Source organism: Thalassophryne amazonica, chromosome 10, assembly GCF_902500255.1.
Source record: "Thalassophryne amazonica chromosome 10, fThaAma1.1, whole genome shotgun sequence".
Lineage (NCBI taxonomy): Eukaryota > Metazoa > Chordata > Actinopteri > Batrachoidiformes > Batrachoididae > Thalassophryne > Thalassophryne amazonica.
In genome coordinates this window covers 16,644,553-16,670,271 of record NC_047112.1, presented here as the reverse complement: position 1 = coordinate 16,670,271, position 25,719 = coordinate 16,644,553, and the positions used below count along the sequence as shown (strand labels likewise).

General features: G+C 41.6%; 1 protein-coding gene across 1 annotated transcript; it reads right to left on the bottom strand.

Moving 5' to 3' along the window:
* Positions 1-315: 315 nt before the first annotated feature.
* Positions 316-12,458, bottom strand: LOC117519473 (fibronectin type III domain-containing protein 7-like). Its single transcript, XM_034180809.1, has 12 exons — positions 12,404-12,458; positions 11,882-12,148; positions 10,893-11,156; positions 8,040-8,300; positions 7,516-7,779; positions 6,640-6,891; positions 6,195-6,452; positions 5,174-5,428; positions 4,071-4,325; positions 2,166-2,423; positions 493-522; positions 316-347 (listed from the first exon to the last, which is right to left on the bottom strand). Exons 1-12 carry the CDS (start codon positions 12,456-12,458, stop codon positions 316-318), a joined length of 2,451 nt encoding a protein of 816 aa, XP_034036700.1.
* Between the last annotated feature and the right edge of the window lie 13,261 nt (positions 12,459-25,719).

Here is a 25,719-nt window from a genome sequence, read left to right as displayed (position 1 = left end):
CCTGATTCACACCTGTTTGTTCCACAAAATTGACGAACTCACTGACTGAATGCCACACTACTATTATTGTGAACACCCCCTTTTCTACTTTTTTTTTTTTTACTAATAGCTCAATTTCATAGCCTTAAGAGTGTGCATATCATGAATGCTTGGTCTTGTTGGATTTGTAAGAATCTACTGAATCTACTGGTACGTTGTTTCCCATGTAACAATAAGAAATATACTCAAAACATGGATTAATCTTTTTAGTCACATAGCACTACTATTATTCTGAACACTGCTGTATGAGTAATGTCTATATTTACTCACCGTGTACTAGTCCACACTTCTCTTCCCTCTGTAAACCACTAAAGCACAACAGGAGGAAGTGATGTCAGAAAATTCATCATCAACATTTTACAGCATATTTGAAAATACAGGCTGAAGTCACTGAGCTTTACTGCATCCAATAACAGATGATGGTTTAAATGGGGTTTGCAGATTCCTACTTACCCATGCCAACGCTGCTCCCTGTGCATGTGACTGAAAACAAATGAAAATATAATTCAGACAATTTGACATCAATAGCATTTCAACTCTAACACATTTACACATTTTTTTTTCCAATTTTGGGGATCCTAATTTATTGAATGTGGTTCATTTTATTCATTATCTGCTATGCCTTTTTCTTTTAATTTAAAAATATTTCAAAATTACACACAAATTATAGAATTTGTGCAGTGGCTACATGCAGTGCCAGGTGCATTAGTGTAAGATGTCATAACTGGTTTTGTTGTTGTTGTTTTGCCATTTTGTGTATTTTTTTTTTCTCTGCCTTTGTGGTCAAGAATGTGAGAGTTGTTTAAGACCAAGTTGCTTTGTGGGATATCTTGATAGTTTGTGGGATTCCCAATGGTGAGTTTGTGGACATCATAGCCAGACTGTACACTGGCACTGTCCATGATGTGGGGAGTGTTGACAGATCATGTTCACTCAGAGGTCTGTTCTGGCTCCTAGTCTGTAGTGCTTGCATTGACTATGTGTTGAAACATGACACATGGACTCCAGCAACTTGGGTGCCTTTGTTCGTGAGAAAATGTTCACTGAGCTTGACTTTGGGGATGATGGTATGATTTTTGTAGAATCAATGGATACCTTGAGTGCAAGTCTTGAGAAGTTGAGTGAGGAGTCAGTGTGGATGGGTTTGCAGTTGTCTTGGCTCCAAGCTTTCATTAACTTGCTAGATTCGGCCACCAGTAGTGTGTCTTTATGTAGTGAAAATTCTAAACATGCTAAAAGAAATACATCTCAGCAGGCCGAGGGCTATGAGACCAAGAGCAGTCAGGGAAGAGATTACAGACTCATGAGGCTGGTGGACAGAGGTGTTTGTTAATACTGTTGTGACCAAATGACATATCTTTTGTGGCAATAGTGGACTTTGAACACCAGGTTGCTCTTATTGGAGAACAAAGCCCTACCAGGTTAGCCAAACTGGAGTTTACCACTAGCCAAGCCAGTAGGAATATCTTTTCAATCTGGACTTCAACTTGTTACACTGATATTTTTGCATAAGAATGAATATCTACGTAGTTAGGGTCCTGATGCTTGGACTCTTACTCTATGGTTATGAGATAACTTCAAGGTTTGATTGAAAGTGTTTGGTACAACGTCTCTCCAGAGAATCCGTGGATACAGCTGGTATGACTTGGTGATATAAATGAACAGTGCCTTCGGGAGACCGAGATGAGGCATGTACTTGCATTATGAGGGAACAAGATCCAGTGCACACGTCCCTCAGTGTTGAGGATCCCAATAACTAGAAAAGGACGAGGGGATACCTACGTACCACCTGGCTATGGCATATACGGAGATGGCTAAATTGGGAGGTGGGGATGGACCTGTAACCATCCTTTGTGGATCTCAATCCAGACCTTACCTTACAAATATCATTTGGTATCCCACAGGTCTCTATACCTGGTCCAGTTCTTTTTTGTCTTAATGCTGTGCCAATGGTACTCACTTATACTCTATGTTTACGGTCATTAAATTCATAATATGTGTGTGAATTTTTGTGATTTTAAAAAGTGTTGTCAACAACAATTTTTAAAATTATTATCATGAAAAATATATAAACACACTGAAATAATATTCAAACAACATTTCACATTTGCAGAAAATCACCATACCTGAGTACAGTCTCTGAGGACAGAACTGGACTGTGCTGCCATCTGGTGTGAGTGGAGCAACAACTACATGATAGACACCTCCGCACTGAACGTTGTGAACATCACAGCTGTTCTGTCCAGGAGATGAAGTGCAGTTGTAGTTGCTGTTGCCTACTAAATCTGCTCTGTATATATGGCTACTGCTGGCAGTTCGCCAGTACACCTGCAGAGAGTTATTTGCCAGTCTGTAAAGCCTGACACCTGATGGACAGCAGGCACCTACAACAGAGAGACACCAATGAAGACACTTCATGACTTATCCTACTTGAATCAATGTGAGAATCAGCCAGAGGTCTAGAACCAGGTACTAAAATACTAAAATGTTGACTGTACTTCATCCTCCTGATGGTAAAGACTTCCATAACAATGGAGAAGCCAGATAATGATCAAGATCTGCTGATCTTACAAAAGACCTAAGTCAGAGTGACACCCTTCCATTGAGGGGAACATTTAAATTCAGTCTGAGTAGTAATATGAACACTCGAGAGACCAGAATGCCCCATCTCAGCATGATGATGATGTTTTTGAAAGATTCTAGAAAGATGTCTAATGAGATATTCCCTACCTTGAAGAAGGATCAACATGAGGAATCTTTATCTGATTCTTTATGCCAAATTTTCATGGCAGTGAGAGTCATTCTAAGCTGGGTCCAAGCCAGATACAACTGATCTCAGAGGAGGATCAAACCACAGTAACAGCAAGGAAGAGAAAATTGACAGTATTCAGGTGATATTTTCATTTAAAAAAAATGTAACTAATCAACTGTCATGACCTGAGAAAGTCCCTTTAATCAAAAGGTCATAATGGTTCAGCTCTTTAGTGGTGTTCAGCTTCTCTTTTGTAGACTCGAAAATGTCAGTATTTGTGTTGGTAATAACACCATAAACCTGAATAAGTTGGAAGAACTAAAAAAAATGTAGGTAATTGATTACTTCAATTTTTTAAGTATGTATACTCAGAAATGGCAACTTTCTAAAACGAAACTATTAGAAGTTAGTGATACATATATTTTTGATTGCAGCTAAATAAAAGAAAACAATATTTGTGTTGGTAATAACACCATAAACCTGAATAAGTTGGAGGAACTAAAAAAAAATGTAGGCAATTGATTACTTCAATTTTTTAAAGTATGTATACTCAGAAATGGCAACTTTCTAAAAACGAAACAATTAGAAGTTAGTGTTACATATATTTTTGATTGCAGCTAAATGAAAAATGAATATTTATGTTGATAATAACACCATAAACACGAATAAGTTGGAACTAAATAAAATGTAGGCAATTGATTACTTCAATTTTTTTAAGTATGTATACTCAAAAATGGCAACTTATTAAAACTAAACTATTATGTTAGTGTTACATATCATTTTGATTGCAGCTACATAAAAATTACTGATTAAATTATCTCATATTTTCAGTTGTATGAACTTCTAGTTATTAAACCATGCTGATTTTAATCACAAAAACACGATATTCAAGGCATAATTGCTTCAACTCAAATCAGTACCTGTACCAGTATAATTGGTTCCCCCATTTTTATCTTTGTTTCTTTCTTTCTGACAACTTATTTGGGTTTACAGAAAAAATTTAATGAATGAAACTGGCTGCTTCCCTGTTATAAAGTTTACAAGCCTTCTATAATTGAGAAGACTGCTGGTACATTTATTGTAGCATATGTTTTGTCTCACAAGGAATGTTCTTAAGTCAGAGGGAAATGAGCATTTACCAAAAACCAGAATCATACCAGATACTTGGATAAATCAAAGCTCGAATATTACACACAAATATCAGATACATTCTTTGCATTATTTGCATTTGACACCGTGCAGGTCTTTCATAACCTCTCATCACTGGTCTGTTACTCACTGGACGAGAAGCCCTGATAGGTGCAGTTGGACTTCCTTCCCGTGTGGCTGACAGCCTCCATGTTGACGGTGTAGTTTGTGCCACAGGTGATGCAACCCATGAGGCAGTGGGAGTTCTGGGTTTGACACCGTGCGTGGCCACGTGATGATGTCACAGAGGTGATGAACGTATTTGCCCCTTTGGCGTAAGACCAGGAGACGTTGGACATTGCCTGAGTCACTTGTTCAACTGTTAGGTTGACAGGACAGCAGGGATCTGAAAGAGAAGATGCAGATTATCACCATCTGAAGGGGAGAGTAGAATCTGATATTTAATAAATAATATCTAAATACTGTGATATTTCAATTATTGTCAACAGCTGTTGGTAAAATGAGGCTTCACAGTGTTTTGGTTATCTGATGGATATTTATTACGGCTCGTAGTGGAATTGGGAATGGGTAAAAAAAAAAACAACATTCATTTCCATATTGGAGAATAAAATGATCACAGCTGACATAAGCACGTGCAGCATAGTGTGACATTAAAATGTTCTGAGGCTCATTTTTACACACAGATAATGAGATAAAGATGTTCTAGTACTATATTAAACAATGCACAATATAAATTATGCATTTTTATAATCAGATGACAGCTAGTTTAGTACAGACTTTAAAATTCCATTTGTAGAATATTTGACATAAGTAAAAGAAGATCCTCTAGTTCTTTATAGTTCAAATTCACTACAGCACCCCCCCCACAAAACTGTAGCTTTAAGGGGATTTTTGCCTGTTTTTTGTTGTTGTTTTGTTTTTTGTTTTTTTTACAAAAATGCAATGGACTGAAAACTTAAAAATTACTAAATTAATACCTTTGTGTGGTTTAAACTATAAAATGCATCATATTTTATGAACCTGCTTTTGTTAAGTATGTAAATGCAGCTTTTGCAAAGCAGTGATCAAATAAAGGTTGTGATGTAATACGTATAAATATATATTTCCCTCTGGAATGTGAAGTAAAAGTAGCTTAAAACTGAAATTCTCAGTTGCAAATTTCACAAAAAAATGTACTAAAATACAGTACTTGAGGATATGTAGTGTTACTTTTCATTACTTTTAGCGGCTCACCTATTTCCATGACCTCGGAGTAGCTTGGTAAGCTTTTTCCAGCCGCGCTTGTCGCAATCACGCCGACATCATACGTGTGACCGCAGTGAAGGTCGCAGAGGTCACAGCTGTTTCCGCTGGTGGTGCAGGTGTGCGTGTCATCTCCCATGGCAGCAGTCACGGTGTAGTTGGCGGCGCGGTTGTTTGCTGTCCAGCTCGCAGTGGCGCAGGAGGAATTTTTCAGGTTTACCAACAGATTCTCTGGCATGCAGGGAACTGGGCGGAAGACAAATCAAGGAATTCAAATCTGACTTTTTCATTTGCTTGTGAAAATGTGTGTTTATTGATATTTCATAATTACTGAATGTTTGACTATAAATAAATTTAAATTAATTTATAAAACAATTTGCAAAGTTTTGAATTTGCACCTCACCCACCCTTCCTTTCTCTTTTTTTAAACACAGTTGTTCGCATTTTTCTTCCCCCCCGAAGTGCATAAGAAATCTACCTCATGTAAAATCATTGTTTGGCCTCAGTGATTTTTTTTTATTTATTTATTGCTTATTTGTGTCATTTTTGATTAGTTATACATGTCTTTGTGTTATATTTTCACCACATTTCAAGTTCTGCTTTAGTTTCTGCAACTGGCTGATCTTCTGGGTTTTCCTGTGTATGTGCAGCCATTTGGTTTCTCGTCATGTTTGTGTCCACACCTGCATCATGTTTGCAATCACATACCTGTGATTGCAAACTACAATAGTTCACAGTTACTATCTGTCTTTGTTGGACTGTTTGGTCTAAAGCACTCACTTCGGGTCGGTCTAGTCATCACTCTTCATGTCGTGTCAGTTAAATCTCCTCACGCTAAACCTCCTCACTACCCTGAGTCCCTGTATAACCCCCCTTTCAGTTGATCCTGTATGTGCATTCATGCTTCTGGATTCAGTTTCTGATTCAAACCAAGTATGAAATAAATAAGATATTTTAGCTTATACATGCACATTTGCAACCCACAAAGTTGTGTCTGTTTGTTGAGTTCTACCCGTGTCTTTGGTGTGATGTTTGCAGGAAAGGTTGCAGCCACTGATGTCATTGCAGGGTGTCACCACCACACTGTAGGAACTGTCGCAGCTGAGGTCAGAGAGGGCACACACCGGTGCCGTGTCATTACACAGGATGACCTCTGAATTGTCTGTGGCCCGAGTCTCATACACCTCAGCCCCCCGTGAGGACATCCACATGATCTCCAGCGTGTCTGTGCTCACCACGGACACGGACACATCCTCTGGACAACAGGGCACTGAGGAACAGCAGATAAAGAGTTCAACGTAAATTACCAAGAAAACAAAAAATAAGCCTCATTGTGTCAAAGTTTCCAGATAGCCTGACCTTCCTGACTATACGACCAATAGCATTTGGGCTGTATAACCAGATATTTACTATGAATAGCTGAAATCTTGAACTGTGTCACATCTGCTGGTACTCACAGGTGGTGTAGTTTAGAGTCTTTCCTGGAGGGCTGCAGCCGGCCTTGTTGTGCGCTGACACAGACATCAGATATGTGTAGCCACATTCACAGGTGAAGGTACAGTTGGTGCCAGTGGTGTTGCATGTCTCCTCGCTGCCATCAGCTCTCTTAATGAAGGCTGTGTAGTTGTCAGCATAAAGTGCAGGGCTCCACGTCAGCATGCAGTGTTCTTCCATCTTCTCAAAGGACAAAGACTCTGGTGGACAGGGGACTGAGGATACAGGACAACAGAGGATTTAGAGTTACATATACTGAAAGTACTTTAAGTTGCACCTTCTTCATTGGGGACCAAGGTGGCATCCTCGCTAAAGTTACAATTCAATTTTTACTCCAATTTAACCAATTTTCAGAAAAATGGTAAGATTAGCTCTGAGCTAAATAGATACCATGAAATATTATTGACATGCAAATGAGACTGTGATCTGTGGTGACAGTAGGGAGCAAGCTTAGATGAGCCTGGAGAGGTGGAGATATGCTCTGGAGAGAAGGGGAATGAAAGTCAGTAGCAACAAGACAGAGTACATGTGTGTGAGTGAGAGGGAGCCCTGTGGAATAGTGAAGTTGCATGAGAATTTGTGGTATAGTAGACAACTTGAAATACTTGGGATCAGATGCTCAAAGTTACAGAGGGTGTGGTACAGAGTTGGACAGGAGGAGAAGAGGGAGGACAAAGAGGAGGCTTATGGATGTGCTGAGGGAGAACATGCAGGTGGTTAGTCTGACAGAAGAAAATGCAGACACCTGGGTAACTGATTTCAATTACACTTGGAGAAAACAAATAAATGATCTGACAGAGTTGTCTGGATCTGAGTGAAACCAAGGTTCTGCTGCTCACATGTGGTGAATATTTCAGGGCCTGCTGGGTAACTGGGACCAGCATCGTTCAAGGCAGTGACGTAGATATTGTACACCTTGCCACATGTCACTGGAGAAAGCGTGCATGAGTTGGATACGGAGGTGCATGTCAGATTCTGATCACTCGTCACGTTGTACTGAACAAGTCCATCGGTGCTTGGATCTGTTTTCCAGGTTACAAACAGTTCAGCCGCATTTACAGTCATCACTATGGTTACGTTGAAATAAGCTGGTGCTGGAGGTCCTGTTGGAGCACACAGACAAAATTCATACAGGCTGACCTTAGCTTTTTGCATTTATTAACCTTTAGCCTGGAGGTTGTCCAGTACAACCCCAGTCTGAGCAGCTATACTGGAGCATTTAGGGATTAAGGCCCTTGCTCAAGGGCATCTTATAAGGGTGGGAAAAACACTGTTCATTTGTTTTTGATTCACAAAACCTAACATAATTCACAGAGATGGTTGTAGCACCATATGCAGCGTAAGTATAACATGGTCTCCTTACGTGTTGTCTGGTTGACGTACAAACTGGCCTCTCCCTTCCTTCCCTCGGGATCCCAGCCGTAAGCGTAGATCTGGTACAGCGTACCAGCTTTAAGACCAGAGATGGTCTCACTGGTGTCTGTGGTGTTTATGGTCTGCTTCTCGTTTGAGTCAACATTTATAATGTTCAGGGTGTACTGGACAGCGTGCGCCATGGCGGGCCAGGACACAATGATGCTGTCATTGCTAGGAGAGGAGGTGCTGAGCTGAGGAGGAGCTAACACTGTGGATGGAGAACAAAGATAGAGGTTTTTTTTTTTTAAAGTTGAACTGTACAAACTCTGTAACAGCAAAAAAAAAATTCCGAAAGTGGTGAAAAAATTTAAAATCTTTGAATCTGAATTGATGACATGAATTTGATGGTGAGGTAGGCCTGCATCAGACCGGAGCGCCCTTTATAGGCTGATGGAGGATTTTCATCAATTTCCCTGGTGGAAGTCACTGAGGTATTCAAACAACTCCGCAGTGGCAAGGCCCCGGGGGTTGATGAGATCTGTCCAGAAATGTTGAAGGCTGTGGGTGTGGAGGGACTTTCTTGGATGAGATGTCTCTTCAACATTGCGTTGAGGTCTGGGACAGTACCTAAGGAGTGGCAAACTGGGGTGTTGGTCCCCATACTTAAAAAGGGGGACCAGAGAGTGTGTGCCAATTACAGGGGCATCACACTACTCAGCCTCCCTGGTAAAGTCTACTCCAGGGTGCTGAAAAGGAGGGTTCAGGCAACAGTCAATCCTCTGATTGAAGAGGAACAATGCAGGTTCTGTCCTGGTCATGGAACAACTGACTAGCTCTTCACTCTCACAAGGATCCTGGAGGGGGCCTGGGAGTATGCCCATCCAGTCTACATGTGTTTTGTGGCCTTGGACAAGGCGTATGATCAGGTACCCTGGGAGATACTGTGGGAAGTGCTGCGGGATTTTGGCGTGAGGGGTCCCTTCTCAGGGCCATCCAATCTCTGTACTCACAAAGCGAGCTGTCAGTTCAGGTACTCGGGAGTAAATCCGTCTCATTTCCGGTGGGGGTTGGCCTTCGCCAGGGCTGCGCCTTGTCACTAATCCTGTTTGTGATATTCATGGACAGGTTATCGAGGCATATTCGTGAGGAGGAGGGTTTCCAGTTTGGTGGGCTCAAGGTCTCATCATTGCTTTTTGCAGATGATGTGGTCCTGTTGGCTTCATCGGCCTGTGATCTCCAACACTCACTGGATCAGTTTCCGGCCAGTTGTCAAGCGGCTGGGATGAGGATCAGCACCTCTAAATCTGAGGCCAGGGTTCTCAGCAGGAAAACGATGGATTGCCTACTCTGGGTAGGGAATGCGGTCTTGCCCCAAATGAAGGAGTTCAAGTACCTCAGGGTCTTGTTTATGAGTGAGGGGACAAAGGAGTGTGAGATTGGCCAAAGAATTGGCACAGCAGGGAGCGCAAAGGGAACTGATCCAAAAGGCGAAATTCTCAATCTACTGGTCAATCTTCGTTCCTACTCTCACCTATGGTCATGAGGGTTGGGTCATGACCAAAAGAACTAGCTCGCGAGTACAAGCGGGTGAAATGGGCTTCCTTAGGAGGGTGGTTGGTTTCTCACTTAGAGATAAGGCCAGAAGCTCAGTCATCTGTGAGCAGCTCAGAGTAGAACCACTGCTCTTCGCGTTGGAAGGAGCCAGCTGAGGTTTGGACATCTGGTAAGGATGCCTCCTGGGTGCCTCCCTGGGAGGAGACCCCGGAGAAGACCCAGGACTAGGTGGAGAGATTATATCTCCACACTGACCTGGGAACACCTCAGGATCCACCATGTAAGTGGTGGTCAATGTAGCCTGGGAAAGGGAAGTCTCAGTCTGCTGGATCTGTTGCCCCGCAACACAATCCTGGGTAAGCAGTTGAAGATGAGTGATGAGTGAGTAATTAATTGATTAATTAATGAATATGCCCTCAAAGTTTGTTCAGGCTGTGGGTGAGATTTAATTTAACTCAAGTTTTAATACAAAATGATCAAATCCCCCATTTTTTATAATGTCAATTGCATAATTCATGATTTGGTCAGAATGTTCAGGAACATTCTAAAAATCTAACAATAGTTACACTATGTGTCATAATCTCTTCATTGTTTTATCATCTTGTTGTCATATTACTATTATCATCTTAGGTCCATCCATAAGTCCTGCTATTGAAAGATATGAATAACGACTCTGTTCCAACACTCATTTATTTAGTGGGAGTCATAAAACAACAATGTGGTCAAGTTGTTTGTACAATTTGAAAGTGGGTAAAAACAGCGGCTTTGTGTCTTAAATGTCAAATGGTGTCAAAGATGTTTCTGCTACTGAATAGCACTGAATATGAAATGTTGAAATTACATCCTGAGGGTTTTGTTTGTTTATGATGGCGCTAATGTGGATCAGGTTTTGTCCTAAAGGGGGTTGTATTCCTGGGACGAGGTCAGCTCTTTGTGCAGCATGTTCAGGTATAGTTACCATCACCATAAAAGGGCCCCTGAGGGGTGACAGTGCATGCACTGGGTGAGACAAACCTGGAATTTGCACCGAAACTAAGCTCTGTTTGGTATTATGTACGGCTTAAGTTACAGTATATATTGTCTTTGCTGTGGAACAATGTGGAAGATCAAGTGACTTCTCTAGGGCACAAGGAACAATTAGAAAAGCAGACTGTGTTTCTCTGAGTGACACATTTCCACATGAAAACCATCCTTTGGGAGTGGGAGTCCCCCCCAATGAATTCCCATCTGTGTGACCAAAAATGAACAACTCAAAAGCAGAAAATGTGAAATCTTCCATCTACAATAATACAAAGGACAATAGTACCTGTCTTTCCCTGCACTTTCAGGGACGGCTGAGTCCGGCCACCACCCCGGTTCTTTGCCATGATGCTGAAGGAGTATTCGGTGTATGGTTCAAGGTATGAAACCTCAGCAGGAGAAGAAGGCACTGTGGTTTCCTTAAAGTAGCCATCAGCATTCTCGACTCTTACGACATATTCAGTAGCTCCTGTCCTCTCTGCGAAGACTACAATCATGGTCTTGCTGTCCTTTGGTTTCACAGTCTGAATGGGATCCATCATCTCAGGTGCTTAAAAAACAACAACACATTAAATTACATCAGAGGATGTTTTCTAACATTAAACAGCAAGCCAAGTGTATTTTTGTATTAGATCCATCCAAGTAAATGGCCTCCATATATTCAGCTGTAGATGATTGTGGTATTTCAGTAAGGAATAATATGTTGGTCTCTCTCTGTGTCAAGACAGTGAGAAGAGAAGAAGAAGGTCCTATATAGGCCCTGAGGCCCGTTGGGGCTACTGTTTATCCCCAGATTCTGTAGGGTTAAGCAGGTGAAAATGGACACCTCTCCTTAAACAGAATGCCAGCCCCTCACAGATTAATGCAGATTAAGTGTCTTGTCCAAGGACACAGAGAGGGAAGTTCGCCAGAATTAAAGCCCCTACTCCTACTTTTATTACCAAATTTACTCTGAAAGGTGATAACCTTTCTGTAATCCCCTGCTTATGCTCAAAACCTCTACAGATGATCCTCAAGTCTATAAAGACCATTGATGATTTTAAATATGCATTTTAAAACACTTATCCTGGCTCTACTACAGCTTTTGGTAGATCTTCAACTGTTATTTATGTCGGCTATCTGAATATTCCCATATAAAACTATACTAAACATAAGAAAGTACATCAAAACAGTTTTCTTCAAAACTATATGAAACATCTTTGACTGTAATAACACATTCATTTGCTTGTTAAAATGTTGTTGCTGTCTAAACAACTAGGCATGAAGTCCACTCACCCGTTATTGTCTGAAGGGTTCCAGTGTCAAGAACAGACTGCATATTATCCAGAGCTCTAAGTGTGAAGATGTAGACGGTGTTTGGGATGAGATTGTTGACTGTGCCCATGACGATGTATTCGCCATAGCTGGCAAAAGCAACGGCATTGTTTGGGTCATTTTTTAGGGCAGCAGAGATTTGGTATGATTTAGCTCCAGAGACCTTGTTCCATTTGAGGTACACGGTTTTAGATGTTCCCGAAAACAGAGTTATGTCGATAGCTGAGGAGAGAGGTGAGAGCAGCGGTTCTGTTAGAGTCCCGATTTTCGTCCGGGAACACACATTTGAATTTCAGGAATAAAACATTGATTACATATCATAAAAGAGAACATACCTCCAAGCACAGCCTGAAAATACAAATAAAAACAGTTAATAGTTCGTGAATATGCATGTTATTACATGAAATATTAAAACTCTTAATTTTAGTCAGCTTTAATCATTAATGAATTATCTTTCATAGCAAAGGTTAAGGTATTATCATACCTGTGAGCCTATGCAGAGCAAGGCAAAAATCACCAGACACCTCATCGTGTCCATTACTGATGTCTGTCTCCTCTTTCCTCAGTTTGTCACAATTCTCAGCTTGTTGTCGCGTTTTAAAAAGTTATATTCAACAGCCCTTATGCCTGGGTTTATTGAAATACCTGAATCTGACTCCTCCCACTGGAAAGAGTGTCCAATCATAGTCATACAAGAGAGGTGCACCATAGGCAACGTGACAAGAAAACAATTTTCTTGCTATAGGGCAAGAAATTCTATAGGTGAGCAAGTTATCAAGACGAAACCAAAATGTGTGATGTGTAATTCATATTTATGCTTGGAAGTATGACTCATTTTTACAAATTTCCAAATAATTTTTAATATCTTCAGCGTTGCACTTTATTTAGCTATTTTTACACTTTTGGACAGAGAGGTGAGTAATATGCACAAGGGATTTAAAGCAGCAGGGTCCCCTGATTTGCCACCCCGCCCCCAGCTCAAACACAAATGTGGATACATGTGTGCCTCTGTGTGACTGCCTGACTATGTTTCTGCCTCACAGGTATATGACGTGTGTTATACACTATTAGATTCTTTTTGGGCTGCAGGCTGAAAAATAAGAAGAAATGTGCCATCTTCCCGGAAAATGTTAAGGGGGGGGGTTGCCCAAAATAATCACACAAAGTAGCAATGCCAAAATTTTATAGAATTTTGTCCTACACCTGGGCCTCATGTACAAAGCGTGCATATGCACAAAATGTGGCATACATCCATCTCTATGCCAACGTTCAGATGTATCAAAAGTGAAATGACTGTGGAAATGTGGGGTGCATCACTTAAAACTCCTGACCGGCGTACGCATGTTTCTACAGCTATCGTTCCACTGCCGACACGTAGAGGTGATGCTGGGAACCATTAATAGTGTGAAAACAAGAAGTCATCAGAGCAACGTGCACAGCAGAGACACACTGATGAGCAATTGGGCCATGCTACAAACATAAATTACAAAACAATTCACAAAATGAAGATACATGAAATGTTGCTGGTGCACAGGACGGTTTCTGAAACAGACATCCATCTCTGGATGGAGCTGCACCTCAAACAGAGAGAAAAGAAAAAAATCAGAATCAAGCATCAGAAAGACAACAAATACAGTGTAATTTTTTGGCATTAAGCAACAAGAAAAACAGAAGAAATACTAAAGTGATCGCCGTCCACTAGCCCTACACTTCACTAAAGACCCAGTATTTAGATAAAATTGAGGCTGCAGCCCGCTCTGTTTCCTAATAAAATGTATTTAAAACAGCAAAAAGCACAGAAACGTACTATGCCAGTATGCTAGCCATATGAAAGGGAAAATAATCAATCAATCAATCAATTTTATTTATATAGCGCCAAATCACAACAAACAGTTGCCCCAAGGCGCTTTATATTGTAAGGCAAGGCCATACAATAATTACAGAAAAACCCCAACGGTCAAAACGACCCCCTGTGAGCAAGCACTTGGCAACAGTGGGAAGGAAAAACTCCCTTTTAACAGGAAGAAACCTCCAGCAGAACCAGGCTCAGGGAGGGGCAGTCTTCTGCTGGGACTGGTTGGGGCTGAGGGAGAGAACCAGGAAAAAGACATGCTGTGGAGGGGAGCAGAGATCAATCACTAATGATTAAATGCAGAGTGGTGCATACAGAGCAAAAAGAGAAAGAAACACTCAGAGTAAGGATCTGGTTAGACACCATGTTTCTAAGATTTGTGGGGCCAAGTACAATAACTTCAGTTTTATCTGAATTTAAAAGCAGGAAATTAGAGGTTATCCATGTCTTTATGTCTGTAAGACAATCCTGCAGTTTAGCTAATTGGTGTGTGTCCTCTGGCTTCATGGATAGATAAAGCTGGGTATCATCTGCGTAACAATGAAAATTTAAGCAATGCCATCTAATAATACTGCCTAAGGGAAACATGTATAAAGTGAATAAAATTGGTCCTAGCACAGAACCTTGTGGAACTCCATAATTAACCTTAGTCTGTGAAGAAGATTCTCCATTTACATGAACAAATTGTAATCTATTAGATAAATATGATTCAAATTACCGCAGTGCAGTGCCTTTAATACCTATGGCATGCTCTAATCTCTGTAATAAAATTTTATGGTCAACAGTATCAAAAGCAGCACTGAGGTCTAACAGAACAAGCACACAGATGAGTCCACTGTCTGAGGCCATAAGAAGATAATTTGTAACCTTCACTAATGCTGTTTCTGTACTATGATGAATTCTAAAACCTGACTGAAACTCTTCAAATAGACCATTCCTCTGCAGATGATCAGTTAGCTGTTTTACAACTACTCTTTCAAGAATTTTTGAGAGAAAAGGAAGGTTGGAGATTGGCCTATAATTAGCTAAGACAGCTGGGTCAAGTGATGGCTTTTTAAGTAATGGTTTAATTACTGCCACCTTAAAAGCCTGTGGTACATAGCCAACTAATAAAGATAGATTTATCATATTTAAGATCGAAGCATTAATTAATGGTAGGGCTTTAAAGATAGATTGATCATATTTAAGATCGAAGCATTAATTAATGGTAGGGCTTCCTTGAGCAGCCTGGTAGGAATGGGGTCTAATAGACGTGTTAATGGTTTGGAGGAAGTAACTAATGAAAATAACTCAGACAGAACAATCGGAGAGAAAGAGTCTAACCAAATACCGGCATCACTGAAAGCAGCCAAAGATAACGATACGTCTTTGGGATGGTTATGAGTAATTTTTTCTCTAATAGTTAAAATTTTATTAGCAAAGAAAGTCATGAAGTCATTACTAGTTAAACTTAAAGGAATACTCGGCTCAATAGAGCTCTGACTCTTTGTCAGCCTGGCTACAGTGCTGAAAAGAAACCTGGGGTTGTTCTTATTTTCTTCAATTAGTGATGAGTAGTAAGATGTCCTAGCTTTACGGAGGGCTTTTTTTATAGAGCAACAGACTCTTTTTCCAGGCTAAGTGAAGATCTTCTAAATTAGTGAGACGCCATTTCCTCTCCAACTTACGGGTTATCTGCTTTAAGCTGCGAGTTTGTGAGTTATACCATGGAGTCAGGCACTTCTGATTTAAAGCCCTCTTTTTCAGAGGAGCTACAGCATCCAAATGAGGATGTAAAACTATTGACGAGATACTCTATCTCACTTACAGAGTTTAGGTAGCTACTCTGCACTGTGTTGGTATATGGCATTAGAGAACATAAAGAAGGAATCATATCCTTAAACCTAGTTACAGCGCTTTCTGAAAGACTTCTAGTGTAATGAAACTTATTCCCCACTGCTGGGTAGTCCATCAGAGTAAATGTAAATGTTATTAAGAAATGATCAGACAGAAGGGAGTTTTCAGGGAATACTGTTAAGTCTTCAATTTCCATACCATAAGTCAGAAGAAGATATGATTAAAGTGGTGGGTGGACTCATTTACATTTTGAGCAAAGCCAATTGAGTCTAATAATAGATTAAATGCAGTGTTGAGGCTGTCATTCTCAGCATCTGTGTGGATGTTAAAATCGCCCACTATAATTATCTTATCTGAGCTAAGCACTAAGTCAGACAAAAGGTCTGAAAATTCACAGAGAAACTCACAGTAACGACCAGGTGGACGATAGATAATAACAAATAAAACTGGTTTTTGGGAATTCCAATTTGGATGGACAAGACTAAGAGTCAAGCTTTCAAATGAATTAAAGCTCTGTCTGGGTTTTTGATTAATTGATAAGCTAGAATGGAAGATTGCTGCTAATCCTCCGCCTCGGCCTGTGCTACGAGCATTCTGGCAGTTAGTGTAACTCGGGGGTGTTGACTCATTTAAACTAACATATTCATCCTGCTGTAACCACGTTTCTGTAAGGCAGAATAAATCAATATGTTGATCAATTATTATATCATTTACTAACAGGGACTTAGAAGAGAGAGACCTAATGTTTAATAGACCACATTTAACTGTTTTAGTCTGTGGTGCAGTTGAAGGTGCTATATTATTTTTTCTTTTTGAATTTTTATGCTTAAATAGATTTTTATTGGTTATTGGTGGTCTGGGAGCAGGCACCGTCTCTACGGGGATGGGGTAATGAGGGGATGGCAGGGGGAGAGAAGCTGCAGAGAGGTGTGTAAGACTACAACTCTGCTTCCTGGTCCCAACCCTGGATAGTCACGGTTTGGAGGATTTAAGAAAATTGGCCAGATTTCTAGAAATGAGAGCTGCTCCATCCAAAGTGGGATGGATGCCGTCTCTCCTAACAAGACCAGGTTCTTCCCAGAAGTTTGCCAATTATCTATGAAGCCCACCTCATTTTTTGGACACCACTCAGACAGCCAGCAATTCAAGGAGAACATGCGGCTAAACATAAAATAAGTGCATCTTAAGTCTGGACTTGAAAGTGTCTACAGAATCTGACTGTTTTATTGATGCAGGGAGATCATTCCACAGAACAGGGGCACGATAAGAGAAAGCTCTGTGACCTGTAGACTTTTTATTCACCCTAGGGACACTAAGTAGTCCTGCACCTTGAGAATGCAAAGCCTGGGCTGGTACGTAGGGTTTAATTAGGTCAGCTAGGTAGGGAGGTGCCAGTCCATGAAGAATTTTATAGGCTAGTAGCAGAACCTTAGCCCTAATGCTGGACTGCGGTAAACCAGAAAATAGAATATTGCAGAAGCGCACATGCATGTGCATGTGCACTCAATTCCACGTTCAGTGGAATGTACAAACGAAACGTGCTTGGATCCATGCGTACGCACACTTTGATACATCTAAATATTTGGACCTCCTACAAATTTATTCTCCGTCGCGCGCTCTGAGATCTGAGGGCCAGTTTCAGCTTGTGGTGCCAAAGATCAGGCTTAAAACCAGGGGGGACATGGCCTTTTCTGTGGCAGGTCCCAGACTTTAGAACATTCTGCTCCTCCACGTCCGAACTGCCTCCACAGTGGAGTGTTTTAAGTCTCGCCTAAAGACCCATTTTTGTTCTCTGGCTTTTAGCTCTGTGTGAGCTGTATGGTCCTCTGTCGTCTTTTAGTGTTTTAACTTGTACTTTTATATTTTCTTATGGATTAGATTAGATAAGCCTTTATTCATCCCTCAATGGGGAAATTTCAGATTTGAATTGATCTACAATTATTACTTGTTTACCGTAATAATGGCACACATCAGAATAGGACAACACATATACATTTGACATTGTTTATGTGCACTAAACTTGAAACAGTCCGTTTTCCAATTGAGGCGATGTGAGTGTGTTGGTAGCCACTGCAACTATCAAGTTGCGCTGCCTGCCAGCTTGGGAAAGAACGGAGGACAGCCGCAGGGAGGGAGGGGCAGGAAGGGAGGTAAGAGGAGAAAGCTGGGGCATGCTTCAGTCCATGTGTAAGTCTGTCAGTTTATTGTCCTTGTGGGTTGAGATAAGAATGGAGCCGAATAATCTCACCACAGCCTGGATAAATTCCTCTGGAGGTAAAGAGTGGGCAATTGACCTTGATGCTAGATAGCCTGTAGTGTTGCATCCGAGCAGTGAAAAACACTATTAACAGTTCCACCGCACAGCCAAATCCCAATTATGAATTAAGAATACAAGGTCTGTCTATAAAGTATAGGTCCTTTTTATTTTTTTCAAAAACTATATGGATTTCATTCATATGTTTTTACGTCAGACATGCTTGAACCCTCGTGCGCATGCATGAGTTTTTCCACGCCTGTCGGTGGCGTCATTCGCCTGTGAGCACTCCTTGTGGGAGGAGTCGTCCAGCCCCTCGTCGGAATTCCTTTGTCTGAGAAGTTGCTGAGAGACTGGCGCTTTGTTTGATCAAAATTTTTCTAAACCTGTGAGACACATCGAAGTGGACACGGTTCGAAAAATTAAGTTGGTTTTCAGTGAAAATTTTAATGGCTGATGAGAGATTTTGAGGTGATACTGTCGCTTTAAGGACTTCTCACGGTGCGAGACGTCGCGCAGCGCTCTCAGGCGCCGTCGTCAGCCTGTTTCAAGCTGAAAACCTCCACATTTCAGGCTCTATTGATCCAGGACGTTGTGAGAGAACAGAGAAGTTTCAGAAGAAGTAGGTTTCAGCATTTTATCCGGATATTCCACTGTTAAAGGAGATTTTTTTTTTAATGAAAGACATGCGGCCGGATTGCAGCGTCGGCTCGCAGCCGCCGCGACGCTCCGCCACAGGAAAAACACCTCCGTTGGAAGCCTTAAGGACAAGTTGGAACATGTCCAGCTGTTAAACAATTTCTCATATACTCACTCCACTGAAAGCCATCAAAAGCCGCCAGGATTTTACAAATGGTTATCAACACGGAGGTGTTTTTCCTGTGCCGCCGCACAGCGCCGGCTGCGTCCCGACGCGCGGACCCGTCTGCACGACTTTCATTAAAAAACTCCTTTAACAGTGGAATATCTGGATAAAATGCTGAAACCGACTTCTTCTGAAACTTCTCTGTTCTCTCACGACGTCCTGGATCAATAGAGCCTGAAATGTGGAGGTTTTCAGCTTAAAACAGGCTGACGACGGCGCCTGGGAGCGCTGCACGACGTCTCGCACCGTGGGAAGTCCTTAAAGCGACAGTATCACCTCAAAATCTCTCATCAGCCGTTAAAATGTTCACTGAAAACCAGCTTAATTTTTCGAACCGTGTCCACTTCGATGTGTCTCACAGGTTTAGAAAAAATTTTGATCAAACAAAGCTCCAGTCTCTCAGCAACTTCTCAGACAAAGGAATTCCGACGAGGGGCTGGACGACTCCTCCCACAAGGAGTGCTCACAGGCGAATGACGTCACCGACAGGCGTGGGAAAACTCACGCATGCGCACGAGGGTTCAAGCATGTCTGACGTAAAAACATATAAATGAAATCCATATAGTTTTTGAAAAAAATAAAAAGGACCTATACTTTATTGACAGCCCTCGTATTCCCAATATTGAATTAAGAATATTCACTGGCCTCCAAAACCTTCAGCTTCAACTGCAAGGCACACATCATCTCCAAGGTGTCATCCAATTTGCGTCTGAGTTCAAGAGTCAACGCAGTCTGAGAATGCACTGCCTTGCCAACCTCGTTAATCATGACGGACAAGCGATGGCCCATGGTTCTTGATGCCACCGTCTTGCCAGTTTTCCGGTAGATCAGGGCAGCACATAAGCCAAAAAGTACCAGCCCTGCTACCATGAAACCAAAAATGAATAAATCCTCGACATCCTCAACGGAGAAAGGCGCCAAGCATGCCACACACCAGGAACTCCGGGAGTCGAGGACATAGCCCGCAGGATACGTTCCATCTGGGCAGGCAGGATCCCCCAGTCCTGACCTTCTTGTAGAAAAAATGGTGTCAATAGCGTTCAGAGACCAGCTGATCAATTCCATGGTTAATCCAACAGTAGTCCAATAGATCCAGAATCCAATATAGTATATAAAGCAGAGAGATAAGTGTTGGATTTATGTATATATGGATATGTTAGTTATCACACATTCTTTTATTATACATTCTTTTATTCTATATTCTTTTATTATACATTCTTTTATTCTATATTCCTTTATTATACATTCTTTTATTAATACTTTAGTAATAGAAATGAACTCATTGTATCTGTTAGAAGTCTGTTGCTGACTTCTTGATGACCTCTTGATAAAGTATGTTACAAATGAATGATTACATGAGTTGTTTTTATCCTTGCAGTTAGAGAGAAAGAGGAACTTAAGTGATGTCGCAAAGCGAGGTCAGAAGAGTTGATGTCCAAAACAACTGATCAAACAATTAAAGATATAATAAAAGAATGAAATAAATAATAAGGAATTAAAATGTTTGTATATGATCATATTAATTGCTTTTGTGTAAAAGAGAGTTGTAATGGAAAGATTGAATATGATTCTAAAAGAAAGTATGCTGTACTGCAAATTGTGTTACAAGCTGTGTTGCCAAATGATGTTTCTACTGCACGCATGTGGTTTCAACCACAGGAAAGAACAAAAGGTTAACCGACATGTGCTGGCTGAAGATAACGCCTGAAGAATGGAGCCCAGGAGAGAAGTCCTGACCGCACCTTCCCCAAACCAGTAGCCTGAGGTCGCAGAAACCAGAAGTCGCAAATCTTGCTCAACTGTAGTTGCAAGACCTGTTTATGATTGCTCAACTGCTTATGCCACGTATGCTGACAGCCGCACCTGTATGACGTCCTAATAAAAAGAGCGAGAGTGCAGCCAGAGTTTAGTGCAGTTTGGAGATTGTTAGAAGAGTTTGTCTCTGTGCTGCACTCCTCGCGAGCATTAACAATTGAATTCTACTCTCTGACTCTTATTTGACTGTTGTGTCTTTCTCTGTTACAGTTTTATGATGTTTAGGTGGTTTTAAACCTAACATTACTTTGGTCCTTCGAGCCGGATGTCAACATACCTGAAGGGTTCCAGCGGACGAGACTGACACCAGGAAAATCCTTGGCCAAGGTACTGAGACCCTTTGACGGGACTGGCTCGGTCCGCCGGCTGGGATCCGGAAGGTTGAAGACTAATCCGTGAGGGGAAGACAGCGGTCGAGTGAGTAGAATTTTAATTGAAAAACTATAAGTGTGTGTGGTGACAGGTAGTCACATAAACGGACAGGACAGTGAATAGTGACAGGAAGTCATGTTAAAACCCTGAGAATTCTAGACAATGTCAGGTAATGTTAAACGCAGTTAAACCCCGTAAGGATGAACAGAATCCTCTAGTATCGAACTAGTTAAACTCTGTATTAGAAGGCACGGGCTCCTCTGGCGTCTAAATTAATACCAGTGAAAAAGTGTGACAGTGTAATAAAGGTGACTGAATGAGAGTGACGGGTCATTAGATCCTCCTCTATATAAAATTACGGGAAAGTAAACAGCGACCACTGGTCAGAGGCAGAGGCAAGGATTTCCCGCTTCCTTCGGGGAGGAGAAAGGGAACTCACTGGCTGGTGGAAAATTAAATTCGCTGTCCCGTAAGAAGCACATAACCAGTGTTTAGAACACTGTAGGTGTTGAAACCCCACTGGTCTAAATTTTATCTTTATAAAAAAAAAAAAAAAAAAAAAAAAAAAGATAAAAATAACGTAAAAATGGGGAAGTCAAACAGTAAGACACAAAGGCAGGATCCGCGGGACCGTCTAGGTAACAAAGATTGGAAATTTATGGAACAAAAAGATCCTACACATGTCTCATATTTAGACACATGGATTACAAAACATGGATTCGACGGCCAAATAAACAGACCATCATTGTCAAAATTAAGAGAATCTATTAAAAAGAAAAACAAAAATGATGAGTGGAAAATGATGAAGGAGGGATGGAACAAAATTATTGCATGGGAGGAAGCTGCAGATCAAAGACGAGAAGGTGAGAGGAAGAGTAGGGAGAAAGACAGGGAAAAACAAAACAAGACTGAAGGAGGAAATTCAGAAATTTTCTTGCACAAAAAGGAGGACGATGAAACCACCTGTCCACCCATAAGAGTGCAAGTGTATGTTGAAGAAAGACGCGGAGAAAAGGAACAGATAAATGACACCAAATCAGAATCAAAACAAACTGAAAAAATGACTGATTCTACAAAACCAAGTCTGTATCCAGACCTGGAGCAACAAACGGATGACAAACCACCAGCATATCACTCACCGCCGCCCCAGAGACCAGTTACAAGGTCCTTGACACGATCTCGAGAAATTCTGTCCCCTCCCAGTGCACCTGAAGCATCAGGGTGGGATTGGGTTAAACTAAAGGGCTCAAAATCACCACCCGTATACTCACTTGATGGTACAGAACAGTACCCCATGATACAAGTAGCTAATCCAAATGTGGCGGTGGATCAAAGACCTACACTTTTGGTCTACCGCACTTGGACAATGGACGACATAAAGTCCGCATTAACGGGTGGCGGATCCTCAGGAAGATGTTGAACAGTGCTGTCGAGATTTAGAAAACCTCCGTGGTTCATATAATTTAGATGGTACGGAGGTCCAGCAGGTTTATATGGGAGCTTTAAAGAAATACTGGGGGGTTGTAAAAGGGGATTGGTCACCTGCAAGTGGCGACGGCACAGCTTTACCACATAATAGCAACATACTGACCCAGCGAGTGACAGCATTACAAAAACGAATCAAAGAAAAATTCAAAAAACAAGCTAATTATGCTGATATTAATCGTACTAAACAAAAAGACGATGAACCTTTTGAAGATTACAAGTTAAGAATGGAAAAGGTTTTCCGTGCAAACAGTGGTCTAGTACCAGAGCAGGAAGAAGGAGTATACGAACAACAACTCAAAAACGCCCTCCATCAAAACAGCAAACAGGGAGTTAAACATTGGATTGAAAAACACATGATAAATTTTCCCACATCCACGTTAGATAACTATGTTGACCATGCTATGCATGCTGATAAGGTCCAAAGTCAGAAGAAAAATACAGGGAAAACACCTGCTGTTTTCCTGGCTGACCTGACCGATGATCCAAACGAGGACCTCTATTATCAAAGAGGATACCCGGATCGTGGTCAACAAGGCCGAGGGAATTTCAAGGGAAGATTTCAGGAAGGACGCCGACACATAGAACAGAGAGGTGGACCTCCACGTTGGAGTCAAAATAGCGACAGATTCAATGACAGGGGAAATCAGAAGAGACAGGACTTTCCACCACCAACAGGGCCGCGACAGTGTTGGATCTGTAATGAGGAAGGACACATCTCTCGGGACTGTCCTCGCAGAGGACAAAACACACATCAGAGTAAATGACTAACCGACCAATCACCAAAATTAGGTCCAGACATGCCTGTTGATCTTGATCTGCAGGAACTCATGTCAGTTGAAAGTGTCCGACCAGAAATAACGCTTTTGGTGAATGGACACTCTGTGTCCTTCTTGTGCGATTCAGGTGCCTGTAAGACAACCTGTAATGTGAAGATTCCTGGTGTCCATCGCGGAAGCGAAATATATTGGGTTCGATCAGCAAATGGGAAAATTACACCAGTCCCACTGTCTGACCCAATATGGCTGCGGGACCCTGAGGGACAATCATGTTACATGCCTATTTTACTGATGCCTGAATGTCCAGTTAATCTGTTGGGCAGAGATGGACTTTGTCAACTGAGACTAGCACTGGTGCCTCAGGGGAATAATATGATTGTGAAGCGAAAAAATGATTTACAACCTACAGATCTTAATGTCCTGACCACTGATGCAACTGATAAGTTTTATTACACATTGGATATTCCAAATGTTGAACCGCAAAACTTTGCTTCTTTACTCCTAAATTGGGGAAGGGACACCCTAACACAGGTCCAGGACGAAATGTCAGCAGAACAACTCCACATAACTATGTGGTACAAAAATACGCCAGGTCCCGACTTGCAATATGAAACCACCTTACGCACTCTTCCTACTCCACGACCGTTGGTGACCTATATCTACAGTGATGGGATCTCCAACGCGGCGTGCGGAGTGGAACAGTTATCGGACGCTGTGATGCATTTGTACAAACAAAGCGGGCCACCACACGTTTCCCTGTTCAAAGATTCTGTTGTCCCTTGGCATTGCTTATCAGCACTAGTGGACATGGGACAAAAAAACACCAATTGGGTGAGGAATCCAAGCTGGATTGGTGACTAGTGACTTCCTGGGCAGGCTTTTGGACTGTCTGGTAAAACTGATCAAAGGTCAAATCTAAATCACTGTTTGTCTCTTTTTATGTATAAACGTGTTGTCCGGATGCTCTTCCTGATTCATCTCCACATTATATGGGGAAATGTGGCAGGGGTGGGATTCAAACCGGAAACCTGCCTTACCGAAACCAAGTGCACTAACCACCTGGCCACCATCCCTGTGCATCCATGCGAGATAATTTCATTTAATTTAGTTGGGACTACATATATTTATTAGATGGAAATCCTGCCCATAATTGAATTGAGTTCATCCAATGAGTCATTTGTTTAAGTGCATGGTGGTGGCAGCATCATGCTGTGGGGATGTTTTTCAGCAGCAGGAACTGGGAGACTAGTCAGGTTTGAGGGAAAGATGAATGCAACAATGTACAGAGACATCCTGGATGAAAACCTGCTCCAGAGCGCTCTTGACCTCAGACTGGGGCAACGGTTCATCTTTCAGCAGAAAAAATTACCCTAAACACACAGCCAAGATATCAAAAGCGTAGCTTCAGGAAAACTCTGTGAATGTCCTTGAGTGGCCCAGCCAGAGCCGGGACCTGAATCTGATTGAACATCTCTGGAGAGATCTGAAAATGGCTGTGCACCAACGCTCCCCATCCAACCTGATGGAGCTTTAGAGGTTCTGCAAAGAGGAATGCACAAAACTGCCCAAAAGATAGGTGCACCAAGCTTGTGGCATCACATTCAAGAACACTTGAGGCTGTAATTGCTGCCAAAGGTGCATCAACAAAGTAATCATGGCAAAGGCTGTGAATACTTATGTACATGTGATTTCTTCACTTTTTATTTTTAACGAACTTGCAAAAAAAAACCCCACAACTTTTTCATGTTCTCATTATGGGGTGTTGTGTGTAGAATTTCGAGGGACAAAAATGAATTTCATCCATTTTGGAATAAGGCTGTAATATAACAATGTGGAAAAAGTGACGTGCTGTGAATATTTTCCGGATTCACTGTACTTGACATTTAAGATATGAGAGAACTGTTTACACACAGTTTACCTAACCATGCATTAATAGGCTCAAAGTTGCACTATGCAGTTTTTTTTAATCACATCCACAGAAGCCCATAACTTTTTCTGAGTAGTTAAGGGTATCTTGTTGGCTTCCCTCGCTAGTTTTCTTCTTGGAAGATCACTCAGATTTGAGAGTTGCCTTCTTCAGACAAATATACCATACTGTACCACACTGCTTCATTCATTCATTCATTTACTGCTGCTTATCCAGGTATGGGTCGCAGTGACACTAAACCAAGCAGCCCAACCCACACTTGCCTATTCACGACCAAGTCCTTTAACTCTTCCAGGGAGATCCTGAGGCATTCACAAGACAGCTGGTAAATATAATCCCTCCAGCTTGTCCTGGGTCTTCCCCAGACCTCCTCCCAGTTGCACATGTCTGGAAGACCTCCCTAGGGAGACGACCTGGGAGCATCCTCACTGGATACTCAAACCACCTCAGCTGGCTTCTTTCACTGCGCAGCCGTCATTTCTGTGCCTCAGCCGCAGTTCACATCTTTTTTGTTTAAAACTGCACTCCAGTCATCATCTAGCTCAGTGACAGATATCTGAAGCCTTTGTACAACAATCATTTCCACATAAATTCAGCATTATTTCAAAATAAAA